Source organism: Festucalex cinctus, chromosome 7, assembly GCF_051991245.1.
Source record: "Festucalex cinctus isolate MCC-2025b chromosome 7, RoL_Fcin_1.0, whole genome shotgun sequence".
Lineage (NCBI taxonomy): Eukaryota > Metazoa > Chordata > Actinopteri > Syngnathiformes > Syngnathidae > Festucalex > Festucalex cinctus.
In genome coordinates, this window is record NC_135417.1 from 20,779,357 (window position 1) to 20,802,388 (window position 23,032).

The 23,032-nt window shown below is 39.3% G+C and overlaps 1 protein-coding gene and 1 long non-coding RNA gene across 2 annotated transcripts; one reads left to right on the forward strand and one right to left on the reverse strand.

Moving 5' to 3' along the window:
* Positions 1-815: 815 nt before the first annotated feature.
* On the reverse strand, positions 816-19,045 carry LOC144022847 (uncharacterized). The gene is made up of 3 exons (XR_013284416.1): positions 18,911-19,045; positions 10,925-10,987; positions 816-2,769 (listed from the first exon to the last, which is right to left on the reverse strand). It is a non-coding gene; the product is annotated as an uncharacterized LOC144022847 (long non-coding RNA).
* On the forward strand, positions 12,400-22,453 carry pou3f2b (POU class 3 homeobox 2b). Its single transcript, XM_077527992.1, has 2 exons — positions 12,400-12,508; positions 18,975-22,453. The coding sequence occupies exon 2, from the start codon at positions 19,278-19,280 to the stop codon at positions 20,463-20,465; it is 1,188 nt and encodes a 395-aa protein (XP_077384118.1). The 5' UTR covers positions 12,400-12,508; positions 18,975-19,277; the 3' UTR covers positions 20,466-22,453.
* The last annotated feature ends 579 nt before the right edge of the window (positions 22,454-23,032 follow it).

Below are 23,032 nucleotides of genomic sequence, written 5' to 3' on the forward strand. Positions count from 1 at the left end.
GCTGTTGCTTTTTCTCCCTTTGTCATGTTGCTGATCTCTCTGTTAAAAAAAAAAAAAAAAAAAAAAAAATCAATGGTGCCCCCCCTCCCCATCCCCCCTCCTCCTTTCTCTCCATCCATCCATGTATCCCCTCTCTGTGCTGCTGGATCTGACCCAAGATCAAGCTGTTAGTCAATCTGCTATCCACACACAACACATTTTGGAAAGTTACACATATTTGCTTACATGGTGATAGCTAGATGAAGAAGTTGTTATCACTCTTCACCCCGTGCATGTGTTTCTGTTACAGTAATCATACAGCAAAATTACTATTAGTTGCCCATTTGGTTAAATGTTAAACAAATATGCAAACGTGGATATGGGGTACGAATCTGGGCTATAGTTCCAAGTATGCCAAGCCTATATTGATAACTTCTAGTCACTGCTCATTGGTCAAGCAGGTCCTTGTAACGTTTTAGTACAAAGCTAGAAATAACTTAAATGATCATACATTCATACATGCTAATGGTTGGTGTCTAACTGCAGCTGCAGTGGTCTGTTTTTTTGTTTTTTTGTTTTTGTTTTTTTAATTCTAGTTTTACTTACTTTTTCGGTTTTTCAAAATTAAACATTGGAAAATATACAATAAATTCTTACCATGAATTATTTAGAACAAATTTTACAGCTAGTAGTGTTAATTTCGTTAACAAAAACTAAGTGAAAATATTTTCAGCAACTAACATTTTTCACTGGATGAAAACTAGACTAGACTAGACTAGACTAGACTAGACTAGACTAAAGCACCCATGAACAAACAATAACTGGTGACTAATTAAGACGAGATGAAAATGCCATCCACTTAGAAAACATTTTAGTTCATGAACAAAGACGAGACAAAAAATGAAATGATTTTGTAACAAAAATTTTAATGATGGTTGTTTATAATTTATCCAACAGCTATAACGTTCCAACAATAACGTTAATCTGACCACTAACTAATGCTGACTAATTTACTAGCTCGTAGCATGGAGCCATAGTAGCCACTTGCTGATATACTGTAAATGTGTGTGTTGTTTTTCAACAAAAACATGAGAGAAAATTAAATTACAGTTTTATGTGAAATAGTTTTAGATCAGATGGAAATTTCTGATGTAAAAGGGTAATGTAATTGTCCTGACTCGGGACATCCTGACTAAGATTACACTAAAATGTTGACAGTTTTTATTGACTAAAACTAGATTATGTTCTCTTGGAGTAAAATAAAGACTAAAATGCTCGATTTATAGTCGACTAAAAGTTTACTAATTAAAACTATATGATAAAAACTAACAAGCGTAATTGAAACAGGACTAAAACTGAGACCAAATTTAAAAATGTCTGATAAAATGAACACTTAACTGCTAGTAACTCTGGTAACTGGTGGTTATTACTTTAGCTCATGCTAAACACTATCAATGTTTCTAGTCCAACAGTGCTAAACAAGGCAAAACACTCGCTGTTATCCAACATTTTTTGCTTGGTCCCAGCAGCGATTGTCGTTTACCTCGCAATCCCGCATTGTAACACTGGAGACTCGTCACCAGAAACGTTCAACTCACATTCGGTCTGACTGCAGCTGGTAGGACTGCATTTCCCATGATTGTTAAATGCAGAAGCAGGTCTAGTTATTGTATGATGAAAACATTGGACACCTGCTAGTGATTAGATGCAGATTAGCATGAGACTGCCAACATGAATTTGAAAATAAATCCTAAGTAAGGAATTTCACAGTTCAATTCATCTTTCTGGACTACTTCATAAAATAAATAAATAATGGCACAATGAGAAACTGCGTAAAAGTGAGGGCTGGCTGCTCAAAATCCGGACTGTCGCATTTTAAACTGGTCACCTTAGCATAGGAAATGCAGAGAAGTAATCCGTTGGTGTTTGTTGGCATATCCTACCAGCATACCAAACCATATATAATGCATCTATAGTACTAGTTGTATACTGTTTCAGCCACTGTATTGTGTGCTTGACCCCCACGTGTGTTTGTTTGGCGGTTGTGTGGCAAAGGAAGGCAAATTGCTGTGATTATACGGCAGTAATTGAGCAGTGATGGTGTGTTTAATTGAGTTCTTCCTGATGTCTCTGTGACAGGTGCCTGAGAGTTTTTTTTTCTCCATGCAGCCACGTAAGGCTTTGTTGTGTCTCTTTTAGCTTGCTTCCTCTGTGTTGGGCCTAATGGTTTGTTTGACTGGGGGAGGGTATCGAGACTGTAGGAGGGTTACCTGACAGATTGCGATATATGTCTTTTGTGTGTGTGTCTGTCTTTCAAAATGTTTATTTGAAGGCTTACTTTCAGTGTTCTTGCATCTCATATGCATTCATGTCGCCATGCCTATGCTGGTGTCAAAATCGGGGTGTGCGTGTGTGTGTGTGTGTGTGTGTGTGTGTGCGTCTGATCTGCCTCCTGGGCTCTCTGACCCAAATCAAATGGTAGGAAACATCAATTTCACTATCTTATCTCCTCCTTCCCTCCCTCCTCTCTCCTTGTCTAATTTCTTTCCTCCACTTGCTCTCCTCCCCTGCAGCTCCTCTCCTCCTCGCCTCCTTCTGTTCTCGGGCTGTGATTATGGTCCTCCCCTGTTTGTGTGTGCGTGATTGCCGAGTCGTCGGTGATCTGAGCAGCCCGGCGCCGGGTATTGTGTGGCGCAATTCCTGGATGACGTCCCTCGATGAATGCCTCTATTCACAATTATAGCCTCTCCATTAGTTGCAGCCCTCACTGCCTTGTTGTAGTCTGTGCTTCTTCCATGCAAAAAAAAAAAAAAAAGATGCAATTAAAGGAGGACAAAAACAAGCGAGGACACAAACAGTGTACATCGGGATTGAAAAACACTTGGTTGAAGAGAGTTGTGTGTTGGGGGGCACATCCGGGTGTGTTTACATGTGTGCCAGGCAGTCTTTTGATCATTCAAATTCATTCCTATTAAGATGTTCAGTGAATTATTTGGGTTTTATTAAGATTTCATTTTATTTAGTATTGATGATGGTATGTTTAGATACTTTGAATTATTTTTATTTATTTACAGTACTTACAACACAACAATAAAATGACTCAAAAGGAAAGCAAGTATTGCAGTTATTTAATTGCAGTGGACTATTTCCAGTTTTTCAACAGTACAATTCCATTTATGACATATTTGTCATCGTCTTGATTTTTGTGTTCACAGAATTCTACGAAACACAGCCACACTGTCAAATAATGATTTCAGTATATCATAATACAGCTACACGATGTATCTGATCATCTGATCCACTACATCAGGGGTGTCCAAACTACGGCCCGGGGGCCATTTGCAGCCCGTCGTCCATTTTTCACTGGCCCACGACATATGCTAGAAATGGCATTTGACTCAGTTAAAATAAAATAAACAAAACAAAAACGTTTGGAGATGGTCAAAGTAAGAAGGGAGGGTGTAGAAGAACACAGGTACTATTAAAACTAACGAAATAAGTACAAGTAAATTCAAACAACAATTTCGTTAACGAAATAAAATAAAAACGAAAATGCTTTTTTAAAAAACGAAAACTAACTGAAATTACATTTTATGTTTACAAAACTAACAAACTAAAATTATAGCAAAAATGGACTTCGTTTTAGTCTTTGGTGTGATTTTTAGTAGATTTATTTTGATATCAACTTGAATAATGACATTTGAAAGTATGTCAAACAGAAGTGACGTCATCTAGCAGCAGCCAATAGAAAAGCACCTTCAGATGACATCGCTCACATGGTGTTTTTTAAATATTGTGCACAAGTAATACGTATTTAACAAAAAAAACTAATACTAATACTAACTAAAACTAAACTAAAACTAAGCATTTATTAAAGAACTAAAAGTAATAAAAACTAACAGAACAACCCTGAAAACTAATAAAAACTAACTAAAATTAAAAATTCCAAAACTATAATAACCCTACTGCCATATTATAAATAAAATGGTGTATATACTGTAGCATTTTTCTAAATATGCAAAAGCACAAATAAATTATTTATACAATTTTTAGGACTAAACACAATTTCTCTTCATAATATTATGTGGCCCTTGCGTCCTTCTGATTTTCTGTATGTGGCCCTCAAATGAAAAAGTTTGGACACCCCTGCACGACATATTTGTAAGATAATGGTGGGGTTACATCATGTAGTGGCCTCATGCATGTTTTCTTTTTTTTTCTTTTTTTTTCCCCGTGGATCGTCATAGTGTTTTTGTTTTATTATAATGCAGTGCTTCTGAAATAAGAGAGTGGGGGAGGGGGTGCATGTGACCTTTTTTTAAGTGTAATTGCACATCCAAAACAGTAGGTGGCAGTTTTGATTTAGTTATCAGAGTTTACAAGGAGTAGTAGCTCTTCTGTAGAGGTGTACTTACAATAATTTTATAGACAAATTATGCTAGAGAGTTGGGACGGAGGGCATGAAATATTTTCTTCTTTCATTGGGGCAAATTATAATTGAGAAGAATTGTTATAATTGGGAGTTATTTTTCCAAAAATAATATCGTAAAGGTTTGGTCCTCTCCTATAAATCACCTATGTGTTTTAATGTGTATAACAAGAATCCCAAATTATTATTCAACTTGGCTTTGTTATTGCAATAAATGAAGAATATGCACCAAAATATTGAAAAAAAATCATTTCTGTAGAAATCAAATGAAATACATATTTAACATTCTGAAGTTTTTCTTTGCCTTTTTTTTTCTTTCTCCTTCAAAGGGTCTCCTGCGGACCACTGTGTCCGCGTGCTTGCATCATCTCCCTCCTTAGGCAGTGTTGTGACCCAGCCCCTGTGGAAGTGACCGACGGGGCTCAGGCAGGATGGAGCATATTACTCACCATTCCATCCAGACACAGGACACATGTTTCATTATTGCAATAGTATTCCAATAGTGGCCTATGGATTTCACTTTTCCCTCGACTTATCTGCATTGATCAACTTCACATGTTGGGATGTGCCAAGCGGCGCACATAGGGTGACACTGAGGAATGGCTTGCATTGGAGGGGTACAAGGATACAATTTGTGCACACGCAGCATTTCCTTTCAAAGCCGCACTCACTGTCAAGGCTTTCGGATACAAATCCTTGTATTGAAGTAATAACATCTGAAAATGTCAGAATCATAACCAGTGAGATAGGGATCAGACAGGTGAATCAGGACTTGAGGTATTGTTTTCCTCCCCAAGCAGATCGGAATACAATTAAATATCAGTCCAGCTTGAAAAACAAGTGCTTGGATGTTCAATTGAAATATAATTGGTGGTCTGCTTTACTATTTTTCAGTACTGTGTTTAAAAGTGTAGCTCAGCAAGACTTTGCAGCAAGCAGCCCTGACAGCATCTTTACCCGCAATTCTCACCCAAGTGATAGATCCGAAGAGAATGTAGAAGCAAAGAGGAGGAATAAATTGAAAAATAGGACAAATCGATTTTCGGAGACATGACAAAACGTCCGTGCAACCTCTCGACCACACACTCAAACCCACATACCTTGGGTTTGTTTGGCTCTGTATGAGTGGTATGCATATAGCTGAGGAGAGGGAAGCTCAGAAAAATACTTGGCCTACAAATGATGTCCTTTGTTTGATCCATTAGGGCGTTGGGTTGAATATGGGGGAGGGAGAGGGGTTTGCTTTGTCCCTCAGAGATGAGTGAAATAAACATCTTCCTCTCACTTTCACTTTCACCAAAGGCTTCTCATCTCAAGTAGAAGAGAAAGATCCGCTCCAGGAAAAGATGGCTGTCATCTGTTTGTGTTGACGAGCTTGAGGGCAGAAAAGATTGCATTGCTTGAACGAGTGGCCAATCTGTCTATGTGAAGCATTCAATGTGAAAAAGATCATTGCGGTTCATCTTTTCTTGGGGCCTATTTTTGTGGCTTGCCTCTTAATTCATGTTTATAATAACACGATTATGACACTGTGCTTAAACTTTTTAATGATGTGTTGATTTAGTGACTTCGCTATAAACATGAAACTGCAGGCGAGTTAATCCTTTAATGGTCACTCCAAGAAAAAAAACTTATTTTTTTCATATTTTCTGAGTTATTGGGCCACTAATAACAAAAATACATGAAAATTATACAAATTAAAAATAAAAATGATAAAAATATAAACACAACACTTTTGTTTTACTCTCATTTGTTATGGAATGAACTCATAGAAAAAACTTTTTGAAAACTTTTTCCCACATACACAATATCAATACTGACTAGTTTTCTGAGTCCCCAGATCAGACACCACAAACCCATAAAACATAACTGCACCTTTCAGTGGCCTTTTATTGTGGGCAGTTTAAGGCACACCTGTGCACTAATCATGTAGTCTAATCAGCATTTTGATATGTTACACCTGTGAAGTGGGCTGGATTATTTTTGCAAAGGACAAGTGCTCACTATCACAGATTAAACTCGTTTGTGAACAATATTTGAGAGAACTGGTGATATTGTGTATGTGGAAGAAGTTCTAGTTCATCCCTCCCGACCACCAGGTGGCAGTGCTTAACAGCACGGAAATCCCCCACGCGCATGCGTCACTTGAGTAAGAATACATAAAGCGACATGTAGTCCATAGTTCCGGTTGACGCCATCCGCGTGTATAAGAGCAGACGGGATTTTAGATCTTTAAGTTCATCTCATAAAAAATAGGAGCAAAAACGAAAGTGTTGCGTTCATTTTTGTTGGGTAACATTTTGCTTCATAACAACGGCGGTGAATAAAGATAATTCATTTTTCGATGCAAAAATGATGTCTTTCACTTTCTGCTTTGTACTGCACTGAAACAATGGCGTCAAATACTGAGTCAAAAGCCAAAGAATGAAGATGAGTTGTAAGACAAGTTTTTAAAGTAGCTAGAGAATGGATATTGCCTAATATTTAATAGAAGGTTATTCCTAAGGGATGGACCAACAATTAAAAAAGGCTTGATCAACTCGCCTCCGCTTATCATATCACATGAATGATTACCAAGTACCAGCTGACAGATTGCTCCTGTTTTGGTTGTTAATATAGAGGTGAGATTCGACTGTTGATGTTTTCTGGTTGGGTTACGGGGTCTTGGCCCCCCGAAAACATTATAAAATCCTAAACTATTTGCATGATAGAAAGCTGTTCATATAGACGTTCATTTTTTTAAACTCTGTACTATGTAAACAATATGCAATTATTTGATTGACTGATTTGGGTGTGCCTGATAAGTAAAATATTTTTATTTTTTTTTAAAGTGGCCCTTGCATTGTTAGATTTTTTTCTGTTTGGCCCTCAGAGGAAAAGGTTCTGACCCCATTGATTAAAGATATCTGAAAAAAAGAATTTGTTGACATCTTTGAACTGGAATTATGACTTATCAGAATGAAATTGTTGATTTCTGAAACTGGAGTTACAGATAACAATTCTGTTAGCGATAGCTTTATTTCACAAAGTAAATGAATTTTATTTTACATCATCTATAATGAAAAGTCCCATATATATGAATGGCAGAAGTGATTACCTTTGACCTTGGCGAAATTGTGGATAGGAAGAATGTAGTAATGCACATCTGAAATGTTCTTTTTGATTAAGCACAAATGATTTGCTCATAACTGCAGCACATATCCAGTCTGCCTGTTAACAGTAAAGAGGGCATGCTTGCCTTATGAGCATGCAATGGCCTTGTTTATATTACAAACATACGACAACACATTGTAGTAGTGAAAAGCATCCAAACTCTGGTCACATTATCAAACTTTCAGGGTATTAATCATTTTGGGATTAAGAGCACCTTGTAATGTGGAAGTAATGTACATTAAATTGATTTCAATTATATGCTATTAAGACCTGAATTGGCTGGCAACCAGTTCAGGGTGTACCCCACCTATAATGCCCGCATCTGGGATAGGCTCCAGCACCCCCGCGACCCTAGTGAGGAAAAGCGGTTAAGAAAATGGATGGATGGATGCTATTTAGAAAGCACCAAATCACAACAGATGTTGTCTCAAGAGACTCCATCTTGGAAAGAAACCTGGGCCAGACCAAGACTGTGTGTGGGACAGTCCGCTAAAGAAATAAAGAGGAGAGTGACCATGTGACATCAGTGAGTGATGGAAATTAAATTGTGAGAGTGACAGAGAGAAAGAGAGCGCACGATGCCTCGTATGCTCCCCGGTATGTATATGATGAGTACAGATGTGCATCAATAAATGTTTGACATGGAGGTCAAAGTCAAACAGCTTGTTTGATTGTCAGCCTTGCACTTGCAGACATTAACAATTCATCACCTCATCTGCCTTTGTCGAGCACCGTTTTTTTCCTCTTTCTATTATAGTTCATCCAATTACCGTATTTATACTTGAACCCAAAACTATTCATACATACTGTGGTCATTGTTGTTGAAGTGAATATGTGCTCAAAATGACAAAAGAATCAGACTCATATTTCTTGTCATCCAGTTTAAAAAAAAATAATAAATCACAAGTGTCACCCAATGAAATGTCAAAAATGCAAAGTACAAAATAAAAACAAAATTTAAAAAATGTGAAATAAGGGTTTTTTGTTGTTGTTGTTTGTCTGTTTTTTACTTTGATCAAACATTTTCATACACTTTGTCAATACAGAATTCTATTGTAATTCTCAACTTTTATTCTGAATTGTTGTGTAAGGGGTAGTGAATCATTTTCAGAATGTAAAAACCAGTGAAAATAGAAAACATTATTCTTATAGCACACTTTTGAAGATACTCATTAAACTAATACAAATTTACTTTAACAACAAAATCGGCTATAGTATTGTTATTTATTTATTTATTTATTTATTTATTTATTTTTTTTTTTTTGGGGGGGGGGGGGGTCTTTTTTCCCCATGCTTGTCAAATCAGATTCTAAAGATAGATTAGACCTTGTTTTTGCTCCATTGCAGCATCCGTATACACGCCACAACAATCTACATTGTATGCTCAGTCTTTACCAGCCTGGGAGTTCTCTTCGCTCTGTGTCTTTTTATAGGTTTGTCTTACTGTACTCCCGACTGTGCTTCTATTTTGGTGAATGCTGTGAGAAATAATTGAAAGTGTTGTGCGCAGTCTTATCTTTTACAGCGCTCACACTTGCACGTGCCTTGTAATAAACTGTATCGGTAAAATCCCTGCTGGCTGCGCATTCTTCATTCCCGTGAGATGGTAAACACTTGCTGGAAATTTGAGCCAAGATCAAATCTTCACCAGAGACTCAGACAGTTGTTGATTGATTTAAGATCCAACTGTTTGTGCTTGTTTTGCTCTTTGTGAAAACACGGTCGGTCGGTCTGTCTGTCTGTCTGTCTGTCTGCCTGTGAAGCTATCCATCAGCTGTATTCATATTCATAGCATTTAATATATGATGCAGTGGTGAAGAGAGTTTGTACAAATATATAAGGCAAGGGACAGGTAGTGTAGAATTGCCTCATATTAATTCTAATCACATTTCCACTCAAAATCCAGTGCATCAGCCTCTGGCTAGTGGATGTCATGGCTAACCACATTCTGAACTCTTTTGTTGTTTTGTCAATGTGTTTGGGGTCATTATCTAGCTACATAATGATGGATCTCTCACTCACTTTGGTTACATTTTTCTTCAAATTAGCAGCCAAAATGTTTCTATAGACATCTTGGTTAAGTTGCTGCTGCGGCGATGATGTGTTACATCAATGAAGATTAATGAGTCTGTCCCAGAAGAAGACATTCAAGCCCAAGCCATGACATTCCCTCCACTGAAATTGACAGATGAGATTGTGATTATGTGCAGATTCTTTCTTGGCCTTTCTATCACTTTGGGAAAAGATTTGTCTGAATTTTTTTAGACCTGTCCATGCACTTCAGCAAATTCCAGGCTAGGTTTCCTCTACTTTGCTTATGAGTAGTTTGCATCTTCTGATGAATCCTCTGTACTTTGGTCATGCCATGGCTCAGACTCGTTTTTCATCTTTTCTCAGCTTCACAATTGTTTTTCACCGCTAGTCATCTCTCTGGATTTCATGTTCATACAGCCCTTTTCACACTGCGCTCACTCGGTGTGAAAGAGTTGCGAAACAACGGCATTTGGAAGTGTTGATGTTGAAGCCTACCAGGAAGTAAAAACGGAGATTTGACATTTTAATGCTAATCCCAAATGTTGTCAGTATCAAAAACAAACAAATTAGGCTTACTATTCAGATGCTTTTGGATGGATTTGTAGGCTGTCCCCAGTTTTAAGCAGACAAAAAGATTTTGCCAGTGTTTTATTAGGATTTGTCCGCAAACTCAATGCTGTGAGAACAAAATAAATTCTCAGTTCATGCAACAACTTGGCCTTAAGAGATGCCATGGATGTGTGGAAGGTTCTGCTGCAACCAGGACAAACTGTAAAGTAAACTAGAGAAATTGTGTGTGAATGCTGAAAGCTGCATGTGGAATGCTTATGAAGTAAATTGAGAGATAAATTATGAAATTATGACCTCCTGGTTACTGGACAATGCACTTTACCAACTGTGCCACCGAGCAGTGTAAGACACCTGGTAATGATGATAAGTTATATGTATGGAAGTGGGCATGGAAAGTGATACTTAGAAAAAGTTCAACGTTTGTCCTATTGAGAATGAATGGAGAAAAGTTGATATTACAAGTTAAATTGCGCAAATACTGTAAGTAATGTGGAATCAGACGATATACTATACCCCAAGAGGCATACATTTTTAAGCTAGTTGAAATTTGAACAGTATAAATTGGATGTATTATGTGGGAGTAACAAAAGAAGCAAAATAGCAAAAAATTGTGGAGAATAAAAATCACAATAATGCTTCAGCATTCCCACAAAGGTGGCAGAGGAGGAAAAATGCAGAAAAAAAAAGAATGAATTCAATCAACAGCAGCAAGTCAGATGCTCATGAATCAACTCCATGGCCTCGTGTGTGCGGCCTTACTGTCAGCCAAGATTCGTGAGGTGGATTACCGTCTTGGTTTTAGAACTCCATCACACTGTCAACCTGCAAACACACACAAGCATAAATCACTCCTTAAAAACAAATCGTCTCGGGAGCGGGTCTCTCCTCTGCTCCAAGTTCCGCAGCTCGCAGACAAATATGTTTGTCTTTTTCCACTTCGTTGAAGTGCGAATTCAGATCCGCAGAGTAGGAAATGGATAAGTCTTTCATTAAGGAGCCTTCGTCACTCCCCATTGGCTTGGACAAATAACAAATTAATTTCTAGCCGCCTAATTTCTCTCTGTTCTCCGCTGAATTTACGGTAACATCAAATTACCGATCACAGGAACGTGAACTCCCTCAAGTCTTTATCAATTCATTAAAAGTATGCCGCAAAGGAGACGCAACAGAGGAAGTTCTCTTTTTAATTTGACTCCACGCCTCCTTTAGCACCTCGGCACTCTACAAACACAAATCAACCGATGTGTGTCATTCAAATTAGGATATTCCGCATACCTGAAACAAACTGACGAGGAATCAACTTGCTTTGCGCTAATTACAGTTGACTTTCAACTTTACAAAGTAAAAGCGTCTGACTTTTAAAAAAAGCCGTTTCTCTGTGGGTGTTTTGTAAAGAAGCAGTTGTGTATTGACAGCGCCGTATTGATGTTTCAATTAGAGCAGTGTTACATCGTGCAGCAGCATGGTAACACCATGCATCTCCTGCCATCTGCTCTGCCTCCACGTCTGACGAACGACACACGTGGGGCTAATCGAGCCGCACATGAGCGATGGGACTGCGAGCTCTCACGCACGCTCCTCCTTTATGTGCATCCTTATGCAGAAAAATGGGAAGGATGAGGGCGAGCTCCTGTCTTAACACCCTTCAGAAAGCCTGTGATTCCTCCCCTTCTGCCTTCACGTGAGCATCACAAGCGGGTTATTCCTCTGACTGGCAACGTGCAAAACAGCAGATGCAGGAGTTAAAATACATCAAAAGCTCATCTGATGCAAAGATTTCAAAAAAACAATACAAGGGGACTGCTTGTGCCAGGTTTCCCGTGCTGGCGTTACTGCTTGCCAAACCACATGAATCAAAGACCTCATTGTGTGGATTATTTCGTTAATCTATTGATGCCATTGAGGAGTATTGCAGGTGTTAATGTGCCAGCGTCCCCCCTTTGCTTTACTGGGGAGGTGTAGCGTTAGCTTGATAATCTGTTTTAAATGCTTTCTGGGGAACGAGACAGTGAAAGGCGGCCAAGAAAACTCTGCTATGGTGAAGAGCTTTCCCTTAATACAACACGGGCGAGACTGATGCCAACAGGGATGAGCCAAGGAGCAACACTTGTTGAAATATTTGACTGTATGAATAATAAGGAGGGAGGAGGGGGATGATATAGCTGAAGCAGTCCCATATTGACATCCATCCACAAACGCCTCACTGCTCCTCTTCTCTTGTGTTTTGTCTTGCAGGAGTTGCGTCTTCGATCCACAGCTGAGCTCATCTGCGCCTGCTCCGGCTGATAGAAAGCAAAGCGACGGAGAAAGGGGAAGCGATAAAGAGGCGGCGAGTGATGAAAGGTAAGAGGGAAAGGGGACAGAAAGAGAGGTAATCCTGCCTTTTTTATACTCCCCAGGGTGGTCTCTTCATCTAGGCCTTCAAAAAGAGGGACGGAATACACCTCCCTGTGACAATAGAGGGGACCCATAGGGGTTGTTGCTAACGCAGTGTGTGTGTGTGCGTGTGTGCGTGTGTGGTACAGCTTTAAGCAGGCCTTTGAGTGGCCTAATTGCATTGGAATACAGCAGCCTGAGAGCTGGCTCAGATCACGGTGGGCCGCTGGAGGGGTTCGAGCCGGCACCTTCCACAGCCGCACTCAGCAAAAGAGAACTCAATGCGGACAATTAATGCTCTCCCTCTCGTTAACTCGCTCCCCGCTTTTTGTCCTCCTCAACTATTTGAGACCCCTTCCCACCCCGCCCGCATCCCCCCCCCCCCTCCTCCTTCCCTCCATCACGCCTCAGTCTGACTGTCGTCATCGGCCGATGCGCTAATCCGCCCTTACAGCCTGTCAATCTCCGGCCTCTTTGATGCCCACAACAATTAGAGCAGGCGTGAAAGGCGTGGGTCAGCTGCTGTTATGTAAGCCTTGCAGCAGGCCTTGACAAGCAATTAAATCAACTGTATTTATCATATCACTTGATAAGATTATCCTGCATGCTTGATTCAAAAATGTTTAATACACTTGTACGCAGGTCAAATTATAATCATCATAATTATTATATTTTATCCGTGGTGTTCAATACCACTTTTGGGTGATATGGGGGGAGGGGTGGCTTTTTCTTTTTATTGTATTATGGATGTTTTAATTGTTCAGCACTTTGAGTTGTTATATTTGAATTGATGAAAGGTGCTATATAAATAAAGATGATTTGATTTGATTTGATTTTTTCAGACCGATACCAGTACGAGTACTCAAAAAATTTCACCAAAAAATCAATGTCATATTTTAAAGAAAGACCTATTCTGTCAAAATGCATTAAATTAATGGCAATTTTCTATTACCATTTTTCCCAATTTCTTCATAAAATACATATTTTATATTGAACACAAAAGAAAAAGCCATTTAAATAAATAAATAATATCTTAATGGGCATCAAGCATGTGCCTTATGTTCCTGATCGAAAAATGGCCACAAGAGAGCAGCTGAGTACTCAAATCTGGAGTTATTACCGATACTGACACCAAGTACCGATAACACTTTTGATACATGAAATTTCCAAAAACAAACCAAAACAGATAATTTTAAAGAAAGATCTATATATCCCAATTTAGCATTATTCTGTAAAATTGCATGAAATTAATGGAAATGTTCTGTTATATTTCCTCCATTTTGTTCATAAAATATTTAATATTGAGTACAAAATAAAAGCAATTTAAATAAATAAATAAATAAATAAATAAATAAATAAATAATTAAATAAATAAATAAACCATATCTTTGGTCATCTTTCAGACATGTGTCTTATGTTCATCATCAAAACGGCCACAAGAGGGCAGCCGAGTACTCAACTCTTGAGTTATCACAAATACCCATACCATTAAGTACCGATACCACTTTTGATATGTGAAATTTCCAAAAACAAACAATAACAGATAATTATACATTTAGCATTATTCCGTTAAATTGCAAAAAACTAAGGGAAATGTTCTTTTGTATTTTTTCATTTGTTCATAAAATACATATTTTGCGTCAAACAAAGGTTAAAATGAATTTAAATAGATAAATCAATTCTTAATGGGAATCTGTCAAACATGTATGCTTTTTGTCCCTGATCGTAAAACGGCCACAAGGCTGCCATCGAGAGTATCTTGAAAAAAGGCCTGGTATCGGCCCGATATGACACCTGGTATCGGTACTCACCCATTCCTACCATTATTTTTGTTGTTAAAAGTATTATCAATGTAAATCCCGAATTTTAGGCGTTCATTCTCCAAATCATTTGAATTCATTTATTAAAAATTGTAAGTATGCCATTTTATTCAACTACTTGTGAATGTGCGCCCTGAAAATGGAAGCCCTCTGAATAATGAAATATCTCTCAAATTATTAAGTGTTTTAATGGAAACTATGATTTTTTTTTTAGGGATGTTCAATACCACTTTTTTTTTTTTTTTTAGACTTCTAGCAGTACAACTACTCATTCTTGAATAGTCTCCCATACCGGTACCAGTAGTACTTTTGATACATGAAATTTTCAAAAAAATCAATGACAGATAATTAGAAATAAATAATAAAATAAGATCTATATATAGCAATATACCTTTGTATTTTTCCCTTACATTTTCATGAAATTAATTGCAATTTTCTTTTCTTCTTAGGTGTAATTTCTAGTTCCTGATCGTAAAATGGCCGAAATAGGGCAGCTTATAATGGTATTGCCCACCATTGTGAATATTAATATCTTGAAATAAGGCCTGGTATCGGCTGATATGATAGCTGGTATCGGTACTCCCGAATCTCTCGTTGTTTTATTTCAAATGCATTGTGATGCCGTAAATGTCATTATCGAAATACTTCTGTATTTGTGTATTTTATTTGGTCACCCATTATAGCCGTTTTAATATCGTATTTGACTGTGGAGTCTCACAGGAGAACATTAGGTTGGTGCGTCTGCGTTTACTTCAGGTCCTCTGTTGCTTCCCATGAGCATCCATGTCAGGTTAATTGAAAACTGGAACTTTCCAGTCGGTGTGAGTTTGTTCCAGCTCTTCGATTGACTGGTGGTCGGGTCGGGATGCCCCCTGCCTAAAGTTAGCTGGGATAAGCTCCACCTCATGTGACCCTAAGTGGTAGCGAAACATTGTATGGATGGACCAACTCTTTTCCATCAAGTGATTGAAAGCGTCATTATGATTATCATTGTGTTTTCAATGTCAGCTGAGACAAAAGTGCACATGTTGTCTGACGTGAAATCTGGAAGCTTCTGTATGCATCATTTTCAACTTTACAACCTGGCAGAGTGGACAGTGTGGAAAAAGCCATTTAGATAACATATCATATTTTACCAGCCCCTCCTTTGTCTCTCTTCATTACACAAGCCGTGTCTTAATAAAATGCAATTATTTCCGCTCACAGGATGCTTTCTAGTGAGAAAATGGCAGAGGGATGTGAACTGATGTATGGGGAGACGCTTGCCTAATTAGAGCGTTAGAAATTGAATCTTTACAACACACGGGTCATATAATTATCCCACTGTTAATTTAACGCTTACATTCTCTGCCGTTCATCTTTATTCCCTTAAATGTTGGTTGGCAGTGGCCCTCGGTGCTCCGTGAATGATTTTTTTTTTTTTTAAACGTATAAGAGGTACTAGCTTGGCCCCTAACACTGGCCCCTTTAAGTGATTGAATCACCCTGCAGTCCAAATAACAAGGCTCACATCATTTATGCATTGTTAAACCACATAATTGAAACAAGACATATTTTGCATATTAGACCATTAGAATAATGTGCTTTGCGTTTCTCCCAACACGACTATTTAAGCCTGTGTGGCGATGTGGTAATTCCTTGAATTACAGCCTAATTACCTCAATGTTCTTTTGATTTGGCCCATTTCGAAGTTACGCCACAATAATGTTCAATATGACCAGAAGGAATTACTGAGCCGTGTCGAGAAACTTTATCTCGTATCACTTGAATTCATTGAAAGGATTATTAGCCTATGAAATGATCGACATTAATGGGCCAATCAGGTGCACGTTTGCAAGAGTTCCACTTTTACGTGGAATACACGACAAGCGCTTTGTGGGCTTTGTGAACTGCTGCCATCTGTTTAAAGGAGAAGTCAAGCCAAAAAAAATACTTTACAACAATATTTTGTATGTGCTCAGCTTCAGAAAACAGGTGAGCCGTGATTGGTTTGTTACCTAAGCCCTAAGCAACTGTGACGTCATCTTCAGTTGACAGCAAATAAAAAAATGGTTGCCCCTTGAGATTAATAAAAAAATGGGTGGATTGTGCTGCTTAACTCATATTGCACAAACACAATATGAATCATAATAACGTGTTTAGGCTATAGTGGGGGCACAAAGAAAATACTGTAAAGATTTTTTTTAATTTTTTTTTTTTTTATGGCTTCTCCTTTAACACTTGGAAAATATATTTTTGTATATGTAAAACATACTTATCTATTCACTTGGATCACTATGGAAACTATCACACCTTTACAGTCAGAGAATCATTTAGTGGTTTTTGCTTGTAATATTCTGAAGAATTCATAAAACATAAGACACAGGCACCAAAATAAGAGTTTGATTTTGAATGTCTTGATTCAAGAATTTTATTGTAGTTGTACTTTTTAGTTGACAGTAATGTATTACTGCACTAAAACAGTGTTTCTCAAATTTTGGCTGTTAGTCACAAGAGAGAGAAAGAAACCATTGCAAACATGGCTGATAAATACACAACTGCAAACCGCCAACCACAATAATAAATGTCCTCCTCTCTTTCACAGACTTTTTGGCAATTATCTTTTATAGTTTGAGTGTATTTTTTTGTTTATCTTTAAGCAAATAATTGAATAATAGTCACATTTAAATGTCATGGTCTGTTTTTGTTTCTTTTCTTTTGTTTTTGTTTTAAATGAAAGTTAGTTTGTCGGCTAGTTTTGTCACACATGATCCAACAGAATGAAATACTGAATTACAGTTTTGGCCATATGAATATTTTTCAATTTATATTTGAAGAAGTGTGTCCATTGATTTGGGTCTTACAGTCACTTTGTCCATGTGAGATGAAATTGTTGTATTGGCCTTAAACCAAATAGGCTTTTTGTTGCATTCATATATATTGAATTATTGAAGTGTTTTACAATGAAATGCTATGGAATCAAAACTTTTTATTTGTTATAAAAGTAGTTTGCTTTATCTCCCCGGCGTGTGAGGAGCAGCTTTGAGGAGAGACATAATCTCTCTCATCTTTTCGCTTTCCTTCTCCTTTCTCCCTCTCAGGGCTCTGTGCTCTTTCCTCCTCCCTCCTTTATCCCCGGCCAGGCTTTGTCCCCACAGCAGAGAGCCTCTCTAAATAGAGGCCTTTAGATAGCACGCAGGAGCATTGGGGGAGGGGGAAGGGAGCAACGCCACTGCTGTTGTTTCATTTATGTCTCCCTATGGCAACCAGCAGCGGTGAGCCAGGAATGTCCCCTCTCCGGACAAAGTCCTGGTCCCCGAAGCTGACACCAGGGGGACGACAGCTGGGGCGGGATGGAAGCTTGCGCCTTCTGCTCTGGACCGACCGGAGGCCCCAGTTTGGTCGTCAAACTGCCTCGTCGTTTATTTTGGTCCGTTTCGCTATTAAACTTGAGTGTTGTGAATGAAAGAACTGCAGACAATATTTGAAAGATGTCTTTTGGTGAGGTTAAGAGATTCTCACAGTTTTGTCCTTGTTGTGGCCCTAAATATAAGGTCGTATACTGTCACTTTCGTCATCACAGGGAAAGTGCAGTTTATTTTTTTATTAGAAAAAAAAAAAAGAGTTATTATTTGAGGAACCTACTTGTTTTCACATTCGATGCAATTTACCCATTTATTGACAATAATGTTTTTAAACGTTTTGAATGTTATTTAAAAAAAAAACTACTTTGTGTTTTTGTACTATTACTAAAATGCCTATGTTTAATACGTGGTATCATTTTTTTAATGAATTAATACAATACAAATACATTGAACGTAGAGTATTTTGAACAATTATTATTTTTTAATTATTAATTTTTGTTTTATGTCCCTTTGTTGTTGCATGAAGTACTTTGTAGGACCAATGTTTTAAAGTGCTTTATAAATAAAGTTCAGTTTAGAGTAGATAATTTACCACGAGGTCCCTTTCAAATATTATAATTAGGCAAATATTTACTGCCTGGCATTACACTAAAAGTGCATTAAAAAAAAAAAGTGTGATTTTAGTAATGTATTATTTTATTGTTTCTGTTTAATTGTCTTACAAATTAAATTGGAGTTTATTTTACTGAACATGTAGGCAATAATTTAGAAAAACGTACATTTAACTCTTCTTTCTTATTAACTTTAATTGAGTGCATATTTATATTTAGAAAACTTGTAATGGCCCGTCTTTAAATTGTTTAACTGCAAAATGATTGTTGTCGTTAATGCGCATGTTGTTTTTCAATTCTTTTTAAAATAACTTTTCAGTTTGTGGTTGAATTACATCTTAAAGTTAAAAATTCCAAACTTAAAGTGGAAAATAAAATACAACAGTGTTTCCTTTGAATGAAAGTACTGCACATACATCAGCACAAAAAACTGCATCTATACAAACATTTCAGGTGCCAATCTAATGTTTATCGGCACGAAATTAAAGATTTACACAAATAGATGAGGATTTTGTACACATATGATTTAATATGCTCATTAGACAATTAGTAACAATCAATAAATGCCCGGCATCCGAGCTTTTCTGGAGATACCTGAGACGACATCTTTAGTCATGACAGTGCGTGATAATCCAAATAAATCAACTCTATCTTCCAGTTGCACTGCCGCCGCCGCCGCCGCCGCTCGCGCCTCCATGCTGCACTCCAACGCTCTCCTCCACTCGTCCTCCCTCTCGCACCCCAATCAGCGACGAGCGAAGCGCGTTCCCCGCGGCCAATGGGCGCGCCGTCGCCCCTAGCAACGACGTCCATCAGCCCCGCGCGGCCAATGAGCGCGCGGGGCGGGGCGGCGCCGAGTTGCAGGTGAGCATCGGCGTCCACTCGCCAGAGCGCCTGTGAGGGGAGCCGCCTGTAGGCAGCAGACGTAGAGGATGCGCGCGTCAAATGCGAGCTTGTTCTAATGCGAGCTACCAGTCCGGCTCCCAGCGTCATGGCGACCGCAGCGTCTAACCACTACAGCATCCTCACCTCCAGCGCATCCATCGTGCACTCGGAGCCCGGCGGCATGCAGCAAGCGGCGGCGTACCGGGACGCGCAAAGCCTGTTGCAGAGCGACTACCAGCTGCAGGGCAACGGCCACGCGCTGAGCCACGCTCACCAGTGGATCGCCGCGCTGTCCCACGGCGAGGCGGCCCCCTGGTCCTCGGAGCAGGACATCAAACCGGCCGTGCAGGGCGCGCGGGGGGACGACATGCACAACTCCGGCGGCGGCGGCAACCTGCAGCACCCGTCTCGAGCGCCGGCGCACCTGCAGGTGCACCAGGCGGCGCACGGCGGGAGCCACCACGACGCCCGGGCGTGGAGGACCACCACGGCGGCGCACATCCCCAGCATGGCGACCACCAACGGCCAGGGCTTGATCTACTCGCAGCCCAGCTTCGGCGTCAACGGGCTGATCCCGGGGCCCGGCGGCGGCCAGGGGCTGCACCACCACAACCTGCGAGACCCCCACGAGGACCACCACAGCCCGCACCTGAGCGAGCACAGCCATCCGCCGTCCCAGCAGCATCAGCACCAGCACGGGCCCAACCACCACGACCACTCGGACGAGGACACGCCGACCTCGGACGACTTGGAGCAGTTCGCCAAACAGTTCAAGCAGCGCAGGATCAAGCTGGGCTTCACGCAGGCGGACGTGGGGCTCGCCCTGGGGACCTTGTACGGGAATGTGTTCTCCCAGACCACCATTTGCAGGTTTGAGGCCCTGCAACTCAGCTTCAAAAACATGTGCAAGCTGAAGCCTCTGTTGAACAAGTGGCTGGAGGAGGCGGACTCCACCTCGGGAAGCCCCACTAGCCTGGACAAAATCGCCGCACAGGGCAGGAAACGGAAAAAACGGACCTCGATCGAGGTCAGCGTCAAGGGGGCTTTGGAGAGCCATTTTTTGAAGTCCCCGAAACCCGCAGCGTCGGAAATTATCTCCCTGGCGGACAGTCTGCACTTGGAGAAAGAAGTGGTGAGGGTTTGGTTTTGTAACAGGAGACAGAAGGAGAAACGGATGACGCCTCCCGGAGGAGCTCTGCCGGGGAGCGAGGACGTGTACGGGGACACGCCGCCCCACCACGGGGTCCAGACCCCGGTTCAGTGACTTCGCCCATCTTTCCACTTCTATATATAAATCACTGGACTGTGAACCGGTAGTGGGTGTTTTATGTATAACGAGTGCGTACACGATATAGGAGAAGAGGGGGGACGGGACGACCCCCCTCTCATCTCTCTCCCAGAGCTCAAGGAACATCAACCGCGTGTTCTCTTCTGTTCTGAGGATACCAGCCGAGCACTGTGAGTCCAATCGACGCAGTTTCAAGGTGTAGCCCCCTCATTGTGTCGTGGAATTGGAACAACAGAGGGAGGGGAGGACACGAGGATGCAGACAGCAGAATAGCTTCGGCCACTTTATCAACAACACAATATTCCCCTGTTTCAAAAGTAAAACATAAATAAATAAATCAAGCAAAGGCGTTCTAGTTGTGTAGCTCCATGCAGCAGAGATGCTCGCTGCTTGATTGGATGCCGGGGGCCACTAAAGAGTCTCGCTCAGGGTGAGCATCTGTCAGCTTTGCATTCATTTTATTGCGCGGAGACAGCAGGCCAGCCGGCTCCTCTTTATTCGATGAAAAGCATTTCGTCATTCAAAACAAACACATATCGATGTTATCATCATGATACTGATGATTATATTTGTGAGACTAAAACTCATGGCCGCGGCTGTGATGTGATCATATTTAATAATAAGAGGTATAAGTCTTATTCTGAATCCAAACATCCCCCTCGCCTTTATTCTGACTCCGAAAATTTTGTTGCGTCATCCGCAGGTCAGGACGGACTCTTGATTTCTAAAACAACATTTGCATCCCCCTTTGTAAATATTGTACTTTAAATGTCATGTTTCCATCCTTATTTTTTATTTTCCACTTGGGCACTTTTTGAATTAATAGAAACAGACTTTTTAAAATCCACTTTCCTTTATAATCTACCTGCTGCCTTGTGTCTGTGTGTTATTTATGGCTCTGCGCATTCGCGAGTGCGTTTGATGTATACATTTTTTTTTTAAATTTTACGTCATGTACATTCCGTTCAAATCGTATTAAGAGTTTGATTCTCTCCCACTATACTGCAGATAATCGTGAATTCTGTTAGAAACACGCACGTATGCTTTATGGACTCAATTAGTGTTTTGTTTTGTTTTGTTTTTTAAGAATTGACCAGAGCGACTGAAAAGTTCAAAAGGGCAAAATTGGAATTTCTAAATTGTTCCCAAACGAATTGTATGCTATACTAATATTCCAAACAATCAGCATTTGATCAAAAAACATTATTATTATTATTATTATTATTATTATTATTATTATTATTATTATTATTATTATTATTATTATTATTATTATTATTATTATTATTATTATTATTATTATTATTGCAGTGTTTTGTTTTCGAGTTATCGTCGCCAATGATTTTCACCACTTGGAAACCTTTTGTTTGATATTTGTATATGTCTGTTTTTGTAATTTATTCTCGAATGGACTTTGTGGAGGACACATGGAGGACGATAAGTCTTTTTTTGTGTGTGTAGGGAAGAGTACTTTAATTTTCATTTCCATATCTATATGTATATACATTTTTTTTTTTATTCTGCAGAAGGCCTCTTATTTTATCCAAACATTTTCAACATTTCCAAGGCTTTGTTTTACGTCCCGGAATTATTTTACCCGCTTGAAAGCAGTTTCTTCAGTAGCTTTAATCAATCGATTCAAGTCCAAATTCACTGCAAGTTCAAGTTGTGAGTTCTGGATCTACTCTGCTCCGATCTAACGCTGTTTTTCTGATATGATTTTCTGGTGACATATTTTGTTTTGTTTTGTTTCTTTGTTTGTTTGTCATGTTTGTTTAGTGGGGGTTACATTAAGTCATAATTCCAGGATGAAAGGATGTGGGTGCTTCATGACATGTGAACAAACGGACTTGCACATTTTTAAATAATGGGGTTGATATTAAACAGCTTTTTTCCAATTGTCGGGACTAAATGTGTTTTTAAGTCATAAGTGAGCTCACCCATGCAGTCTTGATTTAAGGCCAATGTCTTTAATGTTGTTTTTGTTTGTGTACCAGGTTGTTTTTAAAAAATAGAATTCCTCATTGTTCCCCTTATGAGGCCCGGTGGCCACAGAAAAGTCCTTTTATCCTTGCAATTAAACAGAAGCGCTAAAAATGAAATATTTAGACATAAAGATACCGTTAAAAGCATCATTTGAATGCTTTAGGGGTATTTAGATGCATGCTGTAAAAATGTTTCATGACTTTATGCCTTTCAAACGCATAATGGGATGTTTATTTGATGGTCCAGCCACGAGGCAAAACAACAACAAATAATAACAACAAAACAACAATAATATTACTATTCTGTGTTTTCCGTGGTCAAAGGATTCTAGTATACGTTTTTTTTTTTTTTTTAAATCAGTGAAAAGCTGTGTTTAATTGCGAGGTTGCTTTTAGATGGCACCAGGATATCATGAATTAATGACGTTGTTGTTGACCAGTTTAAAAAAAAAAAAGAGCAAACACATTTATTCCAATTGCTATTGTAAAACGAATTGACACAATAGGCTGCACCAGGTGCGTAAATGTCGTCATTTTATAAAACAGTCGGATATAATT

What these genes read in the sequence shown, in the direction of transcription:
- pou3f2b (XM_077527992.1), top strand. Translation starts at nt 19,278, where the DNA reads ATGCGAGCTACCAGTCCGGCTCCCAGCGTCATGGCGACCGCAGCGTCT.